Source organism: Dicentrarchus labrax, unplaced genomic scaffold (genome assembly GCF_905237075.1).
Source record: "Dicentrarchus labrax unplaced genomic scaffold, dlabrax2021, whole genome shotgun sequence".
In the NCBI taxonomy this organism is placed as follows: Eukaryota; Metazoa; Chordata; class Actinopteri; family Moronidae; genus Dicentrarchus; species Dicentrarchus labrax.
In genome coordinates, this window is record NW_026136715.1 from 38389 (window position 1) to 60932 (window position 22544).

General features: G+C 40.0%; 3 protein-coding genes across 9 annotated transcripts in view; 1 reads left to right on the forward strand and 2 right to left on the reverse strand.

The window, feature by feature from the left end:
• Nucleotides 1–11257, reverse strand: part of LOC127378158 (uncharacterized) — a 35965-nt gene extending 24708 nt beyond the window's left edge. For 2 of the 7 annotated variants that reach the window (XM_051426846.1, XM_051426842.1), the window contains exon 1: nucleotides 10476–11241. In XM_051426846.1, the coding sequence (XP_051282806.1) occupies nucleotides 10476–10569 (94 nt within the window). In that variant the 5' untranslated portion in view covers nucleotides 10570–11241. Of the gene's footprint in view, nucleotides 1–9024; nucleotides 9403–10475 lie in introns of all 7 variants that reach the window. The other 5 variants (XM_051426841.1, XM_051426848.1, XM_051426847.1 and 2 more) reach the window with 5 other exon arrangements.
• Nucleotides 29–4172, reverse strand: LOC127378162 (low affinity immunoglobulin gamma Fc region receptor III-like). The gene is made up of 6 exons (XM_051426857.1): nucleotides 4095–4172; nucleotides 3925–3966; nucleotides 2574–2828; nucleotides 2186–2431; nucleotides 1318–1443; nucleotides 29–1243 (listed from the first exon to the last, which is right to left on the reverse strand). The coding sequence occupies exons 1-6, from the start codon at nucleotides 4123–4125 to the stop codon at nucleotides 1188–1190; spliced, it is 756 nt and encodes a 251-aa protein (XP_051282817.1). The 5' UTR covers nucleotides 4126–4172; the 3' UTR covers nucleotides 29–1187.
• Nucleotides 11258–15262: 4005 nt separating the features above from the next.
• Nucleotides 15263–22333, forward strand: LOC127378161 (low affinity immunoglobulin gamma Fc region receptor II-like). Its single transcript, XM_051426856.1, has 6 exons — nucleotides 15263–15349; nucleotides 16226–16480; nucleotides 16555–16800; nucleotides 17535–17657; nucleotides 19556–19627; nucleotides 20892–22333. Exons 1-6 carry the CDS (start codon nucleotides 15319–15321, stop codon nucleotides 20942–20944), a joined length of 780 nt encoding a protein of 259 aa, XP_051282816.1. The 5' UTR covers nucleotides 15263–15318; the 3' UTR covers nucleotides 20945–22333.
• The last annotated feature ends 211 nt before the right edge of the window (nucleotides 22334–22544 follow it).

The following is a 22544-nucleotide window of genomic DNA, read 5'->3' on the forward strand; positions in this document are numbered from 1 at the left end:
GTTTAATCCCTGTCTCACTGGAAACAAGTTGCCTTCAGTTTTTGATGAATTATTTAACTTTCTTCTGCAATGCATGCATCACAATCTTCTAGAAAGAAATAAATAAAACATTTTACATAATAAAAAGAATTTTTTTCTAGCAGCTAAAAAGCTAAAATGTCTTTTGGAGGGGCTGTTATTACCAGCATTACCACCCAGAATGTCACAAATCATGTTTTCAGGGGAGTTCATATCTTATTAAGAGGCTCCCCTGTAGTTCACACCCTGAATAAAATAAAAATAATAATTAATTTAAAGGAAAAATAAAAGAAGTTGCTTTAGGGAACCTTATCATACAGTTGCACTAAAAATTACATTTCAGACAGAATTCCTCAAAATTTAAGAAGTAACAGATCAGATATTTTCCTAAATAAAGACATATTTCTAAAAAGACTGAATCTGCAGTTCTGGGTGGGAACAAAAAAAAATCAATACCACCAATCCGTTTAAAGGTTTCCCCGGGAACACAATTCAAGGATATTTTACTGTCATTCACAACCATGGTTGTAGAATGAAATTTAAATATAGTTCCCTTTACGCTAGAAAAAAGTGAGTTAAAAAAAGAATGACTAAGGGAAAAAGCTTCTTATCCCAAATGGCAGCAGGGTGAACAGGCGGATAGGGATGTGACAGATGAACTGATATCTGGCAGAGCCTTCTTGAATCATCGTCTTTTAGAATATTTTCTGTGAACTTGTCGACACGACCATAATTAAGCTGCACCACTGGATGGAGGACGTGGCTCTTAATCTCTCCCTGTACCTGTTTGTAAATAAAACCACTACATAACCTCATAAAAAATGGCCGCTGCTTTTCTTTGCATAACCTCAACCACAACAGGAAGAAGACGTCTTCTCTCTGGTGCCAGTACAGCTCTGCTCCGAGCTTCCTGTGAAAAATGCAGTACTTATTTTGACTTTCTTTTTCTTTTTGTTTAGTTCCCTTCATTGGCTCCAGAGTATATTTCTGAGCAGCTTTCTTAACTATACCAGTGGTTTTGTTACATTAATTAATTATTTTATTCTTTGTAATCTCACGTCACTTTTTGACAAAATAAATGTCAGACACAGAAAAAGGTTTTTCATGAGCATACAATTTAAAAACACACACAAACTAATTCACAAATAAAAATGTGACACAGACATCATCTATTGCACCTCCATGATGACGTCATGTCTTCTGTCCTCTGCAACAAGCCGAGGAGCTGCAACATGAAGAAGAAACGTGAAGAAGAAGAAAGATAAAGAACGAATCTGGATCAGTAGTGTTAGCTCTCACCTCTTCTGTCTCTGTAGATGAGTCCCAGTATGATGGTGGACACCAGGTAAGGAGTCCCTACGACTATGTGACATACCAGTCTGGACACAGACATCTCAGGAGCATCGGGAACTGCTGAGTCTGACACTGGAGGGAGATTATTGAGTTTAATTTCATTGTGCAACTTAAACATTGGACGCAAGGAGCAAAACAGCTAATATTTGACAGTTTAATTTTTTCTCATGCAGTGAATCAGAAATATAAACCAAATGTATCCATCTGTTTTTCAACTTTGTGTGTTTATAATATGATATTACAGAATTACTTTACATAAATATTGTATATTAGATTAGTTTAATTTGCAATTTTGGACCCAATCGTGTCTCAAATCCAAAACTCCAACTCAAAACAAGCACAATCAGCATGCTAAGAGGAGATTTTGAGGTATAGAAGTGTTTCCAGAGCCCCATGTTCCTAGAAGACTTTTTTCCCCATGGTCCTATGTTCCCAGATTCTTATGTTCCCCATATTTATATGGCAGATAATGACAAACATGACAGAGGGCCATATGTTTTCAGAGGTCTATGATCCCAGAGTCTTATATTCCCAAAATCCCATGTTCCCAAAGTCCAATGTTCCCAGAGCCCTATGTTCCAATAGTCCTGTATTTCCAAAGTCCTATGTTGTCAGGGTTAAGTGAAGATGGTTGGGATAAGGATAACCCAATGGTCAGGGGATAGGACCTTGTAGTGTTGCAAGAAGAATATGACCAGAATTTTGACCCAAACATAATAGGAGGGGTAAAGAATATTAAACTGGGGAACAAGGGACACTGGGACACTGGGAACATGGGACTGGATACATAGATATGCTTCTTAAAAATTCTCACCTCTGACAATCAGCCAGCTGTCTGGTGATTCTTCAGCTTCAGAGATGCTGCACTTGTAGAGTCCTTGATCAGATTGAGAGACACTGTGGATGGTCATGTTTCCCGTAGAGCTGCTCCTGATCAGAAACCCGTCTTTGTAGAAATCAGTGAGATTGGAGGCCGAGGGACTCCTGTTTGTACAGCGCAGAGTCACATTGTCTCCCTCCATCACAGGAAGAACAGGACTCTCCAGGATCACAGAGCCACCTGAGGGACAGATCAGTATAATTTACAAGATCTTTTGCCAGTATGATGCATCAAGTATGGTGATCAAAACCCTGTATGTGTCCTGTCTCTCACAGGAGGATATGTAGAGTGACAACAGCAGTTTTTTATTGTTTAAACTCACTGGTCACTGTGATGTTGACGGCATCTCTGCACTCTCCTTCTGCAGACTCACACCAGTACACTCCACTGTCTGATGGGTAAAGGTCATTGGTGAAACAGAGGGATTCATTTATTCCACCCCAGGATGTGAAGCAATCTTGGTTCATGTTTTGAGATGTGTTCTTCTTAACTCTCCACTCTCCCTGCTGCCCACAGCTCACAGTGACAGTCCCGTACTGGAAGAACTGGGATCTGTTGGGAATGACTCTCAGAATGGCTGCAAAAAACAACACAAGATGGAGGCTGTTATGGCTGCAGTTGACACCCGACCAATGGGATTAACCCTTTTTAGTGTTTTGTAAGTGCACCTGATGACCCTAATTGACCCGGTCCAGCTCTCCAAACCAAGAGATACGTTCTTGGGATAAATTATATTCGTGCTCAGCTTGTTGAGGCAGCTGTGATTTCATTTTGAGCACGCCACTGTTCTCTGAATTTGATTGTGTCTGATAGACGTTAAACCTACTGGAAGAACTGGTTATGAAAGAGTCTTATTTAATACTGATATTTCTATATGACTACATAAACAAACAAGACCATCAGCGACAACATTGGCTATTTCTATATAGTTATTCTTAATTCCTGCCACAAGGTTGAGTTTGGTCAGACTCCCCTTGAAATCAATGACACAAGACAGTAGACAACGCTTCCTACTGCTTTGTCTACAGGGTCTCCCAGAATCAGCACAAAAGCAAAATTCCTTGTCGCTGCTTTAAAGGCCAGGTGAAATTAATTTTTTTAACCCTTTAAGATCGCATACACAAGTTAATGTTACCCCTATTTAACCATGAATGCTAAACAACCTACAAAAACTAGATTTTTCTTCCTGTAAAACAAAATGTGACGCATAGCCAATAATATCATGATATTCACCCGTCAATCAACTTTAACTTTAAAAGTTTGCTAGTTAGCTAAAAACATGGTTCGCTACCAGAGAGAAGTGTTTCTGGGGGCAGAATGTCACTGATTATTGTACAAAAGCACAACTTTATCAGTGATTTAGGTGAAAACTGGACCATATTCCTCCGGCTGCTCTGCCTCAACTCTGCTAACTGCTAATGTAGCTGCCATTAGTGCTGTGTGTTACCACTATCGGCCCCTTTCCCTCCCTAACTGCCTGTTTTTACAGGAAACATGCAGAAGCAAATAGCACTCATCTGTTTCACGATTTCCGTTTCATCTGGACTTTAACTATTGTTGCAAATGAAGACTTTTATCATAAATGAACCTCAAGCAACCAGAAGACTTTGCAGAAGGACTCTCTCACCACCATCTTTACATGTTGCTGTATCTGCACATAAAGAGCTCATTACCTTCTTTTCTGGTATCAGATGAGGCGAGTGTATGAAACACACCTGACAAACACACAGACAGCAGAGAGAGAAAGAAGAGAGATCAGGATAATGTTTGATATCTGTTGAGTTTGAGCCGATAAGATATCCTGTGAGATATATGGTAAAAAAAAAAGGACATTGTTACTTACAAAGACTGAGAAATAACACATCGATCTTCATCCTGTCTCACTGCTGAATGGAAAATGACTAACTTATACAAAGTGTGCCGACCACTTCCTCTGCGCAGACCAGTAACAGCATGTATAAGATGTAGACGTGAAACCAGCCCACCTTTAGGATGTGTGATAAACATGTGGCTGCATCTGGGTCACTGTGTAATTCACTTTACAACAAGAAAAACATGTAACAGTCGGGTACCTTTCTGGGGAAACAACTCATTCTACCAGCTTTTAACAAAGAAGCTGCAGGTACAACTCTCCACTCTGGTGAAATAAAACCTTAGTGGAATTAGAAGATAGTCAAGCAAGGTGATATAGCACATCATCGTCTACCATCAGTATAGATAAATGAATATTTTACGCCACCAGAAATGCCTTCTATCACTGTAATCCTTCCACTATGTGGGGCTCTTAACACCTTGAATTATGCTTCCCTTAAAAACTAATTCTACCAGCTTTTAACAAAGTACTTTGTGATACTAAGTCATTGTTTTGAGAACTCATTATAATGACTTACAGAATATTCTTTTCCCCTTACATTGGTAGAAAGCGGCTTCCATAGAGTACTCCTCATTCATCCTCACAGCCTCCACAGACTCCATGTACAATTACTTTAGACTGTTGTGTCACTGTTTTAACAGTAGAGGGAGCCACACAACTGGACAACCAGCAGATACACAGAACACAGACTATATTCTGTACAAGTAAAAGGAAAACTTATAATTTCTCTCTTTTTATAAGTGAGTGTTTAGACGTTTTTCAGATATATCAGGTGAGTTTGATTATCTGACAGTAAGAGGTAAACTGTTAGAGAGTTTAAGGTCGGTCTTCATTATGAAGTGGAGCTCAGGGAACTTGCAGTGACCCTGGTCAGCTGACCTGAGAGACTTTAAGATCCAATATGGACGCAGTCATTCAGAAATGTGCTCAGGGACTCCACCATGTAGAGCCTGATATATAATAATGGTAATAAGTCAACTGTTGTATTCTAAACTCTACTGGCAGACAATATAAGGTTTCTATTTACTGTAATATCAACTGAGAACAGAGGGAAGTGTGTAAACTGATAGATAATGCTTCAGTGAGACTATATTAGAAGAGACTTTAGCTCAACATCAGACAGAGGTTGGCTGAGAGACAGACAGAGCGGATGTCTGTTGCTCAACATGGCAGCTTGAACTTGATCTTATCATTTATGACTGAAACAGAAACTATTTGGAAGCTGATTTGATCAAGGTGAGTTCTCTATCCTCTCTCCACTCCCTTACATATTCCATATGTACGGGGAATGAGGCCAATAAACTAAAGCCACAAACTTTGTGTGTATTCGCAAGGCTAGTATTTTTTCCTGTAGCTGGCCATAAACCAGGAAGTGAGTTTCCAGATTGCTGCCGGTCCCCAGTTTCTGTCCCCCCTGACAGTTGTAGTTTATCTAGTATCGAGAGCCAACAGGGACATTCTTGTGGGGGGTGTGGTATTTCTGTGCCATGTGGTCATGACAGATGTATGCTGTGTCTCAGGACATCAGCATCAGGGACTTGGATAAAGTCCTAAGTGCACTTCAGCAACCCGCCCTTGAGCTTTGGGGGTGCTGATTTGAAGTGGCTTTCCCTTAAAATGCATTCCTGGTAGCCATAACTTCCACCAGGGAGGATAAGTGAACTCCAAGCCCCGTCAGCTCACAGTGACTGCTGTAGGTTGTCGCCAGATGGGTGGAGCATCGTGCAACCCAGCTTTCCTGCCTAAGGTTCTGTCTGAGGTCCACCTATCTCAGTTGGTAGACTGATCAGCTCTTCATCTGCTTTGTCAGTCATACAGACAGGCCCATATCAGAGCCTAGGCTGTCCCACTGGATCATGGAGATATTTCAGCAGATGTATGTGGTAAGGCTACCATACCAACAAGATGCTGAATGCTGCAGTCAGCTGTTGTGGGTTGGGTGTGACTCGTGATTTGAAATGTGACTCATTTGTAATACGACTATGGGCGATGTCTACTTTTCCACCAGCTGTCGTCTCCCTGATCAGTCTTGTGGCTTGCGGACTGACCTGAGAAGACCTTCTGCCTCTCAGGCTTGGCCTTTGCGTCTTGCGGGGCCTTGATCTGATGTATGTAGTATGAAGTATGTAAATAGTGTACATTTGTAAATTGTTTGTTTGTTGCACGTTTGTGTATTGGGCTTGTGGGCTGTGCCATCTCCCCGTACATATTAAATATGAAAAGGATGGAGAGTCTTGAGACGATAGAGACTGTCTGAGTGAACAGACTATCTGTCCAGCTTCTAGGCCGCTCAGAGACACGTTTCGATCAAACTATCACTGATTACACGCCAGCACAGGTGCTTTATAAGTAAACCGTAGGGCGTGACCGGGCAAGCTGGTGTATCTTAAAGAACTATCCACAGACCCGGTCAATCAGGGCGATCTTTCCCCGTACATATACATACCAGATTATGATCTCTCATAACTGACAGAGATAAATGCAAACAGACACAATGAGTGTAACAGAGAGGAGCTGTCCACAGACACAATGAACACGACACACTGTGGTTGTTTGAAAATGGGATTTATTTGACTTTTATCCGCTGTGTTAACAATTAATATTCAACAACAAAGCAGAAATATTTGAGAATAATAGTGCAAACTCTTATTTTAAACACCTTGAATGTACTGTACTACCTCATAACATCCAGAATGTAAAAGACGTATAAAGAACACTAAAATACTAACATTTAATCCCACTGTGGAGATTTTTATTCAGAGCCTAAACAGCATAACACAAATTAGTAAAATAACTTAAATTCAAGAGGTTCAAGAGGTTTTAACATTCAAGATCACAGCACTTTAATTTAATTTCTAACAAACAGAACAATGTCAACAATGACAATATACAAATATATATATATAGTATATAGATTCAGTGTGGGCTAGGTGCCCTGCTCAAAGGCACTTTCACAGCTGATGTTCAGGGAGTGTAGAGCTCTTAAAGTTAAATTTAGTTTTTATAAAAAGAGAAAAATTCAGCTCTGAATGTGCCAGACAACCTCAGCTTGTATTCTGAATGTTTCTCACAGTCATAGTGAATAAAGGAGTGGTGACCACAAATCATCATCCTAACTTAAATAATATAAATTAAATGTCATCAAAAAACACAGACACTGCTGTCTGCTGAATCACACAGTTTTAACACCATTAACTGATTCAGATCAGTCTAAACAGGTGGGGAATCAACTGTAAGTCACATTTCCCCTTTACGTCTTGTAACTTTCGTCCTTAAAATACAAAAACACCCCATATATATTCTTCTCATTCAGTTAGAGGTAAGACTGAGTTGTACAAATAAATTAAGTTTTTACTAACTACTAATTTGTTTCAGACTGATTATTCACTAAATCAGGTTGCACCATTAAAACTTATAGCATACAAGCAGAAATACAGTATGTGTCTCACAGTCAATAGTCACTCTGATTATGCTAAGCTAACTGGCGTTATTTAGCTGTTTAAACAAATGTTATTGGCACAACGTCTCATAACTGGAGGTACGTTGCAGCAGTTCCACCTGGAAGTTAGTGGATGTAAACTCTCAACAATCTCTGTGGAGGAACTACTTTGTGAGGTGCAACCCGTTTGAATGTAGTCATGTGTAAAACAGCAGCTGCATCCGGTTCCTGCTTTGACCTATCAGAGGGCAACATGTGGTGTTGTTGTCATTCAAATCCTTTGGACACAAATAATCTTCCTGATTAGCAGGAAGAGGACGGTTAAACTGTTAAACAAGTTCTGCCGGATACAGAATACCAGAATTAAACTTCAATTCCGTGTGATCGGGACAGGACGAGCTTTTCAGTCGCTTTGAGGTCCGAGGTGAAGTACTGTCTCTGGTTGCTCACTCAAAGAGCTGAAAATGAGTGACGAGCTGCAAAAATTACAAAAAACTATAACTTGTAGCTACCATGTCATTGGACGAGAGCCCAAAAGATGATTTACAGTTCTGTCACAGTTCTTCTGCAGGCTGTTCTTTCTAAAGTCCAAACCAAAGGTTACCAGAAGATACTCCATCAGTCAGTAAAGTCGACTTTTCTCCAACAGGGCCAACTTCCTCCAGGATCCAAGATCTGAAGGTGTCACTGCTGCTGAACCAGCTGGTTCACTTGCAGCTGGACCTGCTGCTGGTTTGAATCCCTGAACTGATGATACAGATCCAAGAGAGGGAAACACTCTCACTTCAATTAACATCAACTACCAACCTGCCCTTGAGCAAGGCACCTAGACTGGAGATGGTTTGTTTCAGGCTACGTCATACTCCAGAACCTGGAAGACAATGAACAGAAGTTTAACAATTAGTCAGCTGTCTCCTTAAAAAGTCTGGTATGATTTACACAACAAGGATTTACACTCACTTCCTGTTGTTTCTTGTGTTTAAGTAAATATCCACCGACTCCACCACCCAGGACCAGTAAGACGCAGACAACCACAACGATCAGAGCGCCAGGATGGGAACGACCAGCTGATGTGAAGAAAGCAAACAGAGAGAAAAGTTACAGTGACTGAAATAAACACAAAGTGTGATTCAGTTTCTGACAACACAGAAGATTCTTCACCTCTAACGTTCGTCTCATTGTTTGGATCTGCAAGTTGGAGATCTCTGTCATCCAGCGGCGTCTCTGTCGTCGTTTGAACAGAGTTTGGTTCTGAAAAAAACAGATTTATAATGATTTAAAACACAATATTAAAGAGAAAAAACAATTATAGGACGACGGTCACATAAGTTGTTCACAAAATCCTAGTTTAGTTTTGACCTTTGGACAGAAAATCCAAAGTTCTCGTCTTTGAATATTCAGACTGAGTCTCGGCCCTCCGAGACCCAAAGTTTGGCCCCTGATGTAAACAACTGCACTCACCTACAACAAGTGTAACAACTGATTCCTTCACTGGGCCATTTAACTTTGGGATGAAACATCTGTATCTCCCTCCGTCCTCCAGCGTCACATTCAGGATCTTGAGCGAGATGTCTCCGCTCTTCAGGCCGTCCTTGGAGAGCTCCGTCCTCCCGACGTACGACTGGAGCTTCATGTCCATGTCTTCCCGACGGTCCCTGTAAAGGTGCACATAGTCGACCCGACTGAGCCGATCTGAGGGGTCGGGCTTCAGGTCGGGCTTCGACCACTCCACCGTCAGCCGCTCCACGTTTAACGAAGGCTGCAGGCAGCATGGCAAGATGACGTCATCGCCCAGAACGGCGACGATTGGCTGAAGAGACCCGACCACACGAGGCTGACCTGGACAACAGAGAACATTTCTCATCATTTACTTTTCTTTACAGAAATTAACTAAACGCTACAGGCCGACGTATATTAAGTTTTCTTACACCCCTTAAAATCAAGAAGTTCTCACAACCACCTGTGAAGCTTAGGCGACCCCTAGTGGAAGACTCAGAGTACTGGACTATATTCTGAATCTATAGCTCCTGAAAATCAATAAATAATAGAAGAATCACAATAAAATACACTGCGATATATTGTGATACTGTATGTTTTTTTAAATCATTAATCCAACATCATAGCCCCCCCTCAGTTTACAGCACTGCCATCCAACTGTTGGGGGTTTAAACACAATAATCGATACAGAGTTTTTGAGAATTGACACAATATGACACTCAAACAATGACATATCTCAATATTATTCTTACACCCCTAATAATTATCAACAATTTGACACTTTAATGATTCAAATTTCACACTGGAATTAAAGCCTCAGGCAGACAAAGGCTTTAGTAGAGGAAACAGTGGAACCATTATCGCTATCAGGGCAGGAACTGGTTGGGGCGGTTACTGGTTCCTATCCAAAAGATTGGAATGAAACACATGTAGCTCTCTGATAGGTTAAACTGAAGGGCAGAGACATTTATTTCAAAAGTCTGATAAAGGCCGTCACCCTTACTCTACAAATATGGTAATGTTCAGACAACAGGCTGTTTAATGGACTTGTGAGTCAGCCAACATTGTTTATTGTATGAATCATCAGATTATATTTATTCTGAGGAAGTAAAGAGAAATAAGTCTGAGAATAATCTGATAAAGACAGGATGTGTTACAGAGTTTGTAAAACAATATATAACATCTCAGATGTTTTGTATTTTGTATGCTACTGGATACTTGAATTTCCCTCGGGATAAAGAAAGTATCTCTCTATCTCAGTATACATACACTATATATATAGAAGTTAGTGGAACTCTTTGTTTTCTTCTTTAGTAAAATATAATTCACATTACAGTTCATGGACACAGACGCTACTGTAGTATAAAGCTCCGGACAACTCTGAGCTGAATGAATGAATGAATGAATGTTCTTACCTCCATCGGACGTCCACACTCCCTCAGTCAAACACACAGTCCAAGTCCAGAAGAGAAACCAGAAGCTAAACACGAAGTTTCTGAAGTGACTCATAAAAATAAAGTGAGGAAGCCGACAGACTGAAAGTTAGAGAGCGACCGTACAGTTCTGGACCGGGTTCTGTTCTGTGGACACCACGAAGTGAGACAGGAGGAGACATGTCTGTTAATATAAGACCCACCCTACTCTGTCTCACACCAACCAACAACCACTTCCCCGTGGTGAAAAGACCACGCCCCCTTACGTAACGTACGTACGTCTGCTGACGTCGAAGACCTGTGACCTGATTTTCCAGGTTGTTAAGGTGACAGTGTTCTCTACAGAACAACAAACAGAACCAACATTCTTGAACGAACCAGAACGTTCTGGGTCTTTTTATTTTAAACTAATATGTGAATTTTATTTTATTATTTTACAATGTGTGAATCAGTTGAGTCAGGGCTCACGTGACTTTTACATCACTCTATATTCGTCCAGACTTGTTCACACTGGAATCTGATATGGGCCACATTTATAAATGAATCTGAACAAACAAACAAACAAACAAACAAACAACAACAACAACAAAAACAACAACAACAAGATCAGAATAAATCAGAATTAAGCACTACAGCTTGTATGTAATGTAATGTAATGTTACATAATGTAACGTATGTAATGAGAGTGAAATAAAGTAAAATATGAGTCATGATGACTAATCATCATGTGACTGTTACTAAGCTTTATTTTGTAACTGATCACCTAAAGTAACCAGAAGATTTATTATTTTTCCAAAACTCTAAAAAATATGTATTCAGTCAGAGTCAGCTCCATGAAGGAGGTACTTTGTTATTATCATACTATTATTATTATTATTATTATTATTATTATTGTGACTCAGCAAGTTCAGTAAAACATCTTTTGAATAAAATAATCATCATGAGTAAAATCCTGGTGAACTCTAATCTCTTATGTATCTACAAACTGTAGTGATGTAACTTTACTCTCACTTTTTCTTTTCATTTTCCAAACTGAAAGAAAAATATTCCCCAGGATATTTGGGGGGACTCCTGGTCGACTCAAAATAAGCTGTGGGGGGAAATAAAATCAAGACCTTATATTACACATTTATCACATAACACTGAATGTAAATGCACACAGAAAAATCTGCTGTTTCATTACTGATGCAACCATACTGGTCATGCATGTAATGTTCTGTTTACACCTTTAAAATGTGTCACCAGTGACCTCTGACCTAGAGGGCTGTACCTACTCCACGTTGTCAGTGGATGACAGTAGAGGAGGTTGGACCCGTCTGGCCAACACACTGGGAAATAAGAAATAACTAAATGTGTAACATTTCCTGAGTTTACAAGAAGGTCCAAATAATTAACAATCTGTCGTAGATAACGTTTCACAAAGCTTATAAAGTGTCTCCTCGCTCAGTAACTCCCAAAATTGTAAGATTTTTTAATGGAGTCTGGTGAAATTCAGAATCAGATTTATTGCCAAGTAGGTTTTCACATACAAGGAATTTGCCTTTTGTACACTGGTGCATAGGAATCACAACCAAGCTAGAAAATATAAATAAAGATAAAAAGATACAAAATGGCCAGATACTTAAATAAACGAGTAAATAGCTGTACAGAAATGAGAATAACAATGGACTGAATGTGCAAGATAAAACATTAATGTAATGCATATATACAGGATGGGTTTAAGAACCAGTGTCAGTGGGGGTCCCGGGTCTTGTTAATGAGACCAGCCGCAGACGGAAGGAACTGTTCTTATGCTGTGAGGTTTTGGTCATGATCCTGCCAGAGGGAAGTGTTTCCAAGAGTCTGTGTCCGGGGTGGGAGGGGTCAGCCACAATCTTACCGCCTCCTAGAGAGATGGCAGGAAACACAGAGAGTCCTCTGGAGCTTTTATAGTCACTAGAAGCACATTCAAGGCCCTTTGTAAAAGTCTGTACTGTATGGGGGGTGAAGTTTTATATAACTCACCCGTTTAAATTATATTATGGCTTAAAGTTATGCATAGTTAAGGGTGTGGCCACGTTGAGTGACAGGTACGTGCCCACCTCAGCTCCACCTCTTTGACCTGTTAAACAGAACTTGCTGCTTTCTCCTCATTTATATGGAATTTATTATGGAAGAATTCTGTTCCTTTAATTTTCAATCAAATAGAATAGATTTGAAACCAAAAAAGAGATTTGAGAGCAAAAAGAGTAAGTGGCAATCAAAAACATTTTTTGAGATCGAAACAGAACAGGTTGCAATTGAAAAAAAATATGAGAGAATATATTTCTTCAACTTCAATCAAAACTAATGTTTGTAAGTAAAAACATACGACCATTTTGCGTCCTCTTTGCTTGAGAGTTATAAAGTTTTGTTTGCAAATCAGTCCTCTTTGCTTGCAAATTCAAAAGTTTTGCTTGCAAATTCAACTGCACTTGAGGGCGGGGCCTACGCTGGTGGACGAGAGAAGAGTTTCTATTGGTTGGTTTGACTGGCTACGTCTTCTGCATTACACCCACTTCTCCCTGTGCTGTGCTGCTTGGAGGTAGCCTATTGCTCTTGAAACGTTTCCCATAAGTAATGAATTGCACTATGTATCGTTGGCTAAAGCCTGCCTTACATTCACAACAACAACAACAACACAAGTAATGAATTATAATGCCCTGCTGCTGCAAGCACTACTGATTAGCAGCAACATGGTTGTCTCTGCTAGTCACGGCCTGAGCAGAGTAGCCTAATGAGAGAGTGAATTACAGGGAGGCGTATACAACGTAGGGCTGTGATTGAAACATTTAGTGTTGCATGGTACTCGCGGTGCCAAAAGTCACGGTTCCTACACAACAGTACTACCGTGGATTACTAAACTACCGCTGAACGGGGCCAGTTTCCACTGTGTAGCGGGCTGCTGCTACTCCTCCCGGCTCCCTTTCTCGCTACAGCTGTTCTAATGTCAACAAACACACGTGGCGAATAATTAAAATCACAGGACATGTCTTTTAGTCTGATTATACAGATCAGTGGTGCTGAAATTTGCGTTTCTCTTCTATAGCCTACACATTGTACATCTCTGAGGTCAAAAGCATCATTCAGCTGCTCCTGTATAGACTAGTAATGCTGGCTGGTTAGAAATATGTGCGTGAATTTGTTAAATTATTCGCCACGTGTGTTTGTTGACATTGGAACAGCTGTAGCGAGAAAGGGAGCCGGGAGGAGAAGCGGCAGCCCGCTACACAGTGGAAACTGGCCCCGCGTTCAGCGGTAGATTAGTAATCCACGGTAGTACTGTTGTGTAGGAACCCTGACGTTTTGGCACCGTGAGTACCATGCAACACTAAATGTTTAAATCACAGCCCTACGTTGAATACGCCTCCCTGTAATTCACTCACTCATTAGGCTACTCTGCTCAGGCCGTGACTAGCAGAGACAACCATGTTGCTGCTAATCAGTGAGCTTGCAGCAGCAGGGCATTATAATTCATTACTTGTGTTGTTGTTGTTGTTGTTGTGAATGTAAGGCAGGCTGTAGCCAACGATATATAGCGCAATTCATTACTTATGGGAAACGTTTCAAGAGCAACAGGCTTCTCCAAGCAGCACAGCACAGGGAGAAGTGGGTGTAATACGGAAGACGTAGCCAGTCAAACCAACCAATAGAAACTCTTCTCTCGTCCACCAGTGTAGGCCCCGCCCTCAAGTGCAGTTGAATTTGCAAGCAAAACTTTTGAATTTGCAAGCAAAGAGGACTGATTTGCAAACAAAACTTTATAACTCTCAAGCAAAGAGGACGCAAAATGGTCGTATGTTTTTACGTACAAACATTAGTTTTGATTGAAGTTGAAGAAATATATTCTCTCATATTTTTTTTTCAATTGCAACCTGTTCTGTTTCGATCTCAAAAAAATTTTTTTGATTGCCACTTACTCTTTTTGCTCTCAAATCTCTTTTTTGGTTTCAAATCTATTCTATTTGATTGAATAATAAAGGAACAGAATTCTCTCCATACATTTATGGATTTATTTTTAGAATCTGGGAACAGGGAATGTTTTTTGCTTTAATCAATAAATTACTATTCAGTTGTGTATCTGTGACCTATATGTGAAGTAAAGTCAACCGCACATATGACACATGTCTACACAACGTGACTTGTGTTTCCATGACTGGTGGCACAACAGCAACTGATGCAAATGACCACCATGAGTTGTTTTGTGTTGTGGAAAGCCATATTTAAGAGTTGTGGCTTTCACTGTTATGTTGAGTCAGATTTAAATGCACGCAAATAGGTTGTTTTTGGCAGCGCTTTATTGTTTACCTCTAGTGTCCGTAGTAATACACAGTGTAGCAGAGCCTTTCCAGTGCACAGCAGCAGCACCCTGCCACACTAAATGGAACAGAGCCAGTGTGTTTACCCTACACACTGGACCTTTAAATTACGGCACATATGTAACATACTTATTTTAACCCAACTATTATCTTTTCCTAAACCATCCAAACTGCGACAGTGTTAACCCTCATTATCGTTACCATGAAGACAAAGGTCCAGTAACAGGCCTGTTGGGAAACCAAACATCATACATGTTGTTTCTGGGAGTCAGCGGCAATGAACCATTTCTGCTTTTTAAGTATGAGGAACCAACAAAATTCAGGTCATGAAAGTAAAAGGAGGCCAGGTTCACAAAGTTGTGACATTTGAGGTGTGAAAAAAGAAGCGATTCAAGCAGGAAGCGGTGGCCTCTCTCACAAACATCCAACCTTACAGTAGCTGTGACACAGCCCTCCGAAGTCAGTGTCTCTGTCAGCGGCCGAGCAGCATGGACATAACGGCACTCTGCACTGTCCTTGGTGAGTTCTCAATGTCTCTTTTAGCTCTGAGATGTGAACTGTGTCCATTTTTCTAATGTTAGTTTACAACTTCAATACTTTCTATTGACTGTCCTCTGCAGCCAGATTAAATGATGCTTTTTTTCATGCATTCAAGGAAGAAAATGATCAGTTCACAAGCATTATTCTGAAACTAAGCTTTGCAATAGTTATTTTACACTGAATTACATGCTTCTAATACATGCACTTAACAATGTTATTTCTCAGAACTAATTGATAATCACCAGAAATTATCTAATGCAACCCAGGAAGTTATTTCACTGTATTAACAACAGACACAACAACCTCAAAACTGACACATAGATACTAAATAGTTACTGTTATGTAGATATAGACATATATGAATTAGGAAACAAGCACACAAGCTGTCATTAAATTTTTACCTTTGGTGTCAGAAGTCTGCAGAGAGAGATAAAACTGCAGCTTTATCTGTATGAATGCTAAATTATCTTATTGTGGGTTCATACAGCAGTTATTTTGATATGTTTGCTTGTGGGCGATGCTTTTTATATCATCATGAATGCGCTGCAGCTGCAGATGCTACTGACTTCTAGTCCTTTGATTTCGCCTTCATGTTGTCAGGAGTGCATTCATTTGTCATTAATGTAAAATAAACTCTGCACAGCTTGACATCGACCCCAGAGATCAATGCAAATGAGATGGTTTATTGTTTCCTCACTTGTTGTTCAGAATAACATCCGTAGCGAAACTCGGAGGCCACTGACTGCGAAGAAGCTGAGTTTGCAGCATCAGCGTTCTTGTTTGCTTAAGTTTTCTGTTGAGGTTCATTTATAATAAAAAATCTCCAATGTGCCTCCATCTTTTTGTTTCTTGCAGCCGTTCTGAGAGTCCTTCCCAATAGATCCCAGTTCTTCCAGTATGAGACTGTGTCTCTGAGCTGTGGGCAGCAGGAAGAGTGGAGAGTTAAGAGAAACACATCTAAAAACATCAACAAAGAGTGCTTCACATCCAGGAATGGAACAAATGAATCCCTCTGTTTCATCGATGACCTTTACCCATCAGACAGTGGAGTGTACTGGTGTGAGTCTGCAGAAGGAGAGTGCAGAGATGCTGTCACCATCACTGTGACCAGTGAGTTTAATTAGAAACTGCTGTAGTTTTCTGATGCATCACAATCCTGTGAATAATAATGATCTGTCCCTCAGGGGGCTCTGTGATCCTGGAGAGTCCTGTTCTTCCTGTGATGGAGGGAGACGATGTGACTCTGCGCTGTACAAACAGGACTCCCTCGGCCTCCAATCTCACTGATTTCTACAAAGACGGGTTTCTGATCAGGAGCAGCTCTACGGGAAACATGACCATCCACAATGCCTCTCAATCTGATGAAGGAGTCTACAAGTGTAACATCTCTGGAGTTGGACAATCACCAGACAGCTGGCTGATTGTCAGAGGTGAGATCTGCCCAAAAATCTATTTTTACAACGTTTTCTGTGCTGGTTTGCTGTCTAATAATGCCAAGATTGAGTTGAATCTATAATATGTATTGTGATCAGAAGCTGTCATACATTGACTGTTGATCCAGTCTGAAGCCACATTGTTACCATACACTGTTTAGATCTTGGTGCTTTTTAACTCTAGATTTAAACCGGATGAAGGATTTTAGTCATCTGACGTCTGGATCTTAAGTTATCAGAGACACAAGCTGAGTTAACGTTAGCAGCAGCTCGGCTCGCAGCCACTCCAGGACGTCCTTTGTCTGTCCAACAGCGTGGGAGAAGCAGAGGTTGTTAAGGTGGAACTGCTTTATTCAGTGTGTTTAGTGGTTTTAATCAGCAGTTTGTTTCGGAGAGGAGGAGACCTCTGTGGATCATTGGGCTCCCGGTAGAAACCTCCTGAACCATGAACACTGAAGGAATCCTAACCGGGAGAAGCTGAAGCTCCCATGAGCCCATGCTACTTAAAAAAAGTCCTCAAACTTGAGTTTTTGCTTTGATTTGAAAGACCTAATTGCGGCAGAAATGACATGTTTAAATCACAGTGTGTAAAAGTGAGAGTCATCCAGCACAAAGGCCGACAGCGGTGTACACACAGCTTGTTGTTTTTAGGGGGTTTCTTTATTGCATTAAAGGTTAACCTGTGGTTTCTGAATTCAGTGGTATATTGTGGTATATTTCTGTTTTTGAAGCAGGACGCCATGATGGGGCGCCTTCCACCTTCACATACATTCTACTTCCTGTCGTGGTGGTCGTGTGCCTCTTGCTGCTCTTTCTGCTCTTGCTGCTGCTCTGCCTCTGGAGGAGCCACAAAGGTCAGCCCGCCTTCATGTCAATAAAGTGACATTTGGCTTTCTGTGGTGTCAGCTGTCGAAGTGAATGTGTTGAAAGTGGTCCAAGATCCCCTCCAGACATGGATCACTACATACAGATAGTCCGCTTGGATCAATAAAAGTATTGTTTGCACATTCAAATAAATCAAAAGACATCTGCATTACATGACGCAGCAGCCGGGGACAGATTCTCTGATCTGAAGTTGATCATATTGTGCTGCCACACTTTAACTGTCAAGAACAGCAGCATCTTTTTTTAAAGTGATTTAGCGATGAGTTACAGTCACACACAAATCATACATCAGTAGTTCCGCATATAACCACGATGATGAAGTAATAAAAATAGAAATACATTGCAAACATATCACCGTGCAGTCCCTCCAGGAAGTGGCAAGTAAGTACGTAAAGCTTTATTTATACAGCACTATGTTACAGTCACAAAGTGCTTCACAGACAAACAAATAAAGATATAAACACACACATACAAACATAAACAGTTAATGCAAATTCAACCGATCTCTGGATATTCTGCAATGTTGTCCAATCACCGCAACTTTCCTGCAAATGCAACCAATAATTCTCACGTGCTTGTTCCTAGTGTTGGAGAAAGAGACATGTACGATGGCCAGTGTCTCACATTAACCCTCCAAACAGCCGGTTTTAATCTCACCGGAAACAAGTCGCCTACAAACATTTTCTAGGATGGCTGCTGTAGAATCAGACATTTAAGGCCGCAACAATCCCCATAAAAAGCTAAAAATAATAAAAAGAACAGGTCTAGTTGATCCAGACGGGACTGGGTGTGTCTCCACCTACGTAACTGAATCACTGTTCAATTTAAACAGAGCAGACTATTGTTTTGTGGTCTTAGTGACATCGGTGGAAAAATGTGCGTCAGACGTGTGTTTATGTAACTTTCAGGCTGTCTGTTAAATGTGTCCTGCAGAACCAACAGATCAGCAGATGGATAAAGTTTTTGATAAATACATTTTCTTGTTGTTCTTGTGTCCTGATGGTGCCTCACAGGCTGCCGTACTGATCAATAAAACATGGGAAGGGGCTGGTAAACAGCGCAGATGGATTCAACTTCATGATGTGGGTGTGGGTGTGAGGGTGTGATCTGTCTGCAACAGCCTTAAAGTCAATAGTCACTGATAGTTATAATAGTTTTGTCTGCAGGTCCCACAGAAAGCAGCCTTTAATGCCAACAACCACCCACTGTTCACCACTCCCTTCCTTTAATCTGTCTGCACACATTTCCACATTATTATTTATCTTTTATGACCCCTGCAGGGCTCCGTACTCAGGGCCGGGTGCCTGGCCGCCCCATTTGGCGTTAAATGCTGTCAATTGAATTTATATTAATTTTTAACAAACGGAAATGAATCTATTGATCTGTTATGGTCACCTTTAGATGTTCTTATTCAGTGCTTTATTAATGTGCTACAATAATGTTTCTGAGTTCAACAATCTGCATTTGTGATTAAATCAGAATATATTTCTGATGAATATTTCTCTGTATCTGCTCCTGAACCCTCTTCGTCTGAATGTTAAAATATGAAAGAAGTTAAATGGAGTTTGAAGACAGAACTGTGTAAAGTTGTTTGTCCATTAACATCAGTATGTGTGGATTATTTACATTATTTTACGTCTTATTCAGACTGAATGCAAAAACAAAACAAATTCTTTCTTTCTCAAAGTTATTTTGTATTGAACCGTAGATAATAATTTGCTTTCATACACAAACAAGATTGTGTATCTGTTTGCTCCTTTGGTTTTTTATCCAAAACCACAACTGGCACAAAACCAGTCGAGTGGTTTCTTGTTTGTTTCCAGGCTCAAATGCAGCTTTGTGTGTGACGCTGAGGTTTGTGTTGCAGGTAAAGTCGACCCCGATGTCTCGTACACTGATGTCATCATCACGCAGGAAGTGCAACCAAACAGGATCCGAGGTAAACAAACACACACACACACACACACACACACACACACACACACACACACACACACACACACACACACACACACACACACACACACACACACACTGTCATAGTCCCTAAATAACTGCCAACAGTTTATGTAAAAATCTTAATATAATAAATATTCGAATGAGATTTTGAACTGTAAACTAAAACTACGTCAGACGATTATTAAACTGTATAAACTCGTCTCTCTGCCTTTCTCTGTTTCTTCCACTAATCCTTCCTCCGCCCTCCTCTGCCTCTGATTGGCTGACCTTAGCCAATCCCCGGTGACAAACAAAGAGGTTTCCCTCTGGGCCATGTGTGTTTGTTATGTTTGACTTCCTGGAGACGGAAGATCCGCCCTCTTACCCAGCTCTTATCGGTCCAAATCTTAAATCACCATGGTTACAGCATTATAAACAGTTGGCATGAGGTCAAAGCTCACAAAAGCTTATCAGCCATTAATGTGCTATTCTGAGACTGACCGAGTTTCTATTTTGACAGCGTTATGGAACAAAACAAATGGATTCAGAATAAAAACAAACAGAGAGTGCAGGAGATGGAAGGATAAATATTACTGCTACATGACTACAGCCGCTCTCTTTATCCGCACTCTTTATGCAGCTCATGTGTGAACCACATATGTTTGTTTATTGCTTTATATTGTTGTATTCTATTCTACTTTATAATATTTTAGACATTGTGTGTGTGCACAAAGGATAATACAACTGAATATTGAACATTGATTGTAATTAAGGTCAATATTTAGGGAACTGTATACATATACTCTATAGCTAGATATTAATTGATTAGGGGCCATTAGGGGCCATTAGGGGCCAACGGAACCTGGGACTGCTGGGTGGTGACATTGCCTACTGATGGAACTGGGAGAATTTATATAAAAACATATAAATCATCTTACAATCTGATGTGTTTTACGGTTACAACTTTATAAAGTAGGAGCATCAACAGGACTGATGTATTTGAATGCAATCTTTCCAGCACTGATATTTGACACTATATTGATTTCTGATGATGATCAATAAAAGATGAATTAATCTTTTATTTCCTCTTTAAAAACAAACCTGAAGCTTCACTTCGTTACTGAATTCTCTCGGCTGCTTTACATCCAACCAATGAAGGAAAAACCCCAAAACTCTGTCACTTTGTGTTGCTTTTTCTTTCTGTTAGTAACAATATGTCTCTGTGAATAATGAAATGTTAAAGGTTTTGTGTCCTTCGTCCACAGACATCGACGCTGCACCGACTTTCTACTCAACAATCAAACCAGAAAACACCTGACAGGAAACTACAGCAATGTCCCGTGTGTTTTTACATTGAACAGGAATTGAAGGGTTTTTTCTGTCCTGCAGCTGAAAGACTGACGCTGAACCACTTCAACAACAAGGAAATAAACATTGGTCGGCAAAAAACTCTGTGCAGATGTTAAAATGATCTGTTTTCAGTTTTATACGTTGGTGAGAATAATAAGCCGTTCGTCTCAGGTGCTTCCATGTTTGTTTGAGAACGAGGCTGCACGAGACTGAACCCGCTTTCACTGATGTTTCAATACTGACGATGATTACCAGCCATCGGATTATTGTTGACATTTAAAGTCATTAATTATTGATTATTAACTGATTATTAGTACTACCTTGTGTTCTGGAAATTAGCGTTTCCTTTACAATTAAATGTGTTAATGAGTATTTAATAATTGGAAGCATAAACACGTTTTACTTTTTAAGTTGATTCGGCCGCTCATAAAAATCCTAAACATTTCAGTTCACACAACAACACAACTTATCAAAATAATGTTTGTAGCTTTCTCTTAATCAATTAATTAGAAGTTTTATCTCGCAACCAAGAATTTTAGATGGCGGACTCCACCAGAAGAAGATCAAACACAATGATTTTCATATTCAGATGACTAATGAAAACAGACCTATTAATATTATATTTAGTTTCTGACAATAGATGTTACACACTGGACCTTTAAAATATAATTCTCATGATAATAATTATATTAATAAACTTTATTTATTTAAGGAGGATTGGAAACATTTCAGAAACAGTCAACATAAATACTAACAATGAAACAGATAAAGCATATTCCATCACAAACAACAACAATAATAATAATAAAATAGACGAGATGATGGAATAAATAAAAGGCCTAACATTTGGACACAATCAGAAAAATACAGGCTTTAAAGGGAACAAACTGGAGCTCAAAGCTTTTTGTAAGAAATATTATCAGTCAGGTTGAGTTTAAAACACTGTCAGATAAACAGTGTTATCTCCAGTGGTTCCCAACCTCTGGGTCAGGACCCCCATTAGGGGTCGCCAAAGCTTCATGAGGGGTCACAAGGTGTAAGGAAACTCAAAAACTATACACAGTGAGTAATTTGTGTAATTCTGTGAAGTAAACTACATGAATTCATTTGCTTAGATTGAATATATGATTGTTAAAAAAAAAAGAAAATACACAAAACAGACACGACATGATGATGATGAAAATGATGCAGTATTGAGTTTCCTGCAGTTATTGTGTTCAGTGTTTGGGTTCATTGTTCAGTTTAACAGCTGCTGTCTCCTGGTATTGTTATGTGATGAATATGTGATGAATATATGATTATAGACAGAAAATGGTCCCTGACGGACAAAGCAGCTAAATAAACCTAGCTTACAACAGTTGCTTTGTCAGCTATGTTTTTTCCACTGCGGTCACCAGCTGTTCTATGACTGTACCTGCCTGTCTGTCTGACTGTACCTGTCTGTCTCTCTGTAATGTCTATAATGTGCAGTGAGTTCATCAGATAAAGAGCCTTGATAAGACCGAACTCTCACGCTACACAACCAAAACCCTCATCTAACACAGACTAAACTATCCAGAGACGACGTT

Excerpts from the sequence above, each read along its gene's own strand:
- LOC127378162 (XM_051426857.1), bottom strand. The coding sequence starts at position 4,125 with ATGAAGATCGATGTGTTATTTCTCAGTCTTT. Across the intron at positions 3,967-4,094 it reads TGTGTTATTTCTCAGTCTTT|GTGTGTTTCATACACTCGCC; the intron begins GTAAGTAACAAT and ends TGTGTTTGTCAG. Across the intron at positions 1,244-1,317 it reads CATCTACAGAGACAGAAGAG|CTCCTCGGCTTGTTGCAGAG; the intron begins GTGAGAGCTAAC and ends TTCATGTTGCAG.
- LOC127378161 (XM_051426856.1), top strand. The coding sequence starts at position 15,319 with ATGGACATAACGGCACTCTGCACTGTCCTTG. Across the intron at positions 16,481-16,554 it reads TGTCACCATCACTGTGACCA|GGGGCTCTGTGATCCTGGAG; the intron begins GTGAGTTTAATT and ends TCTGTCCCTCAG. Across the intron at positions 19,628-20,891 it reads GCAACCAAACAGGATCCGAG|ACATCGACGCTGCACCGACT; the intron begins GTAAACAAACAC and ends CTTCGTCCACAG.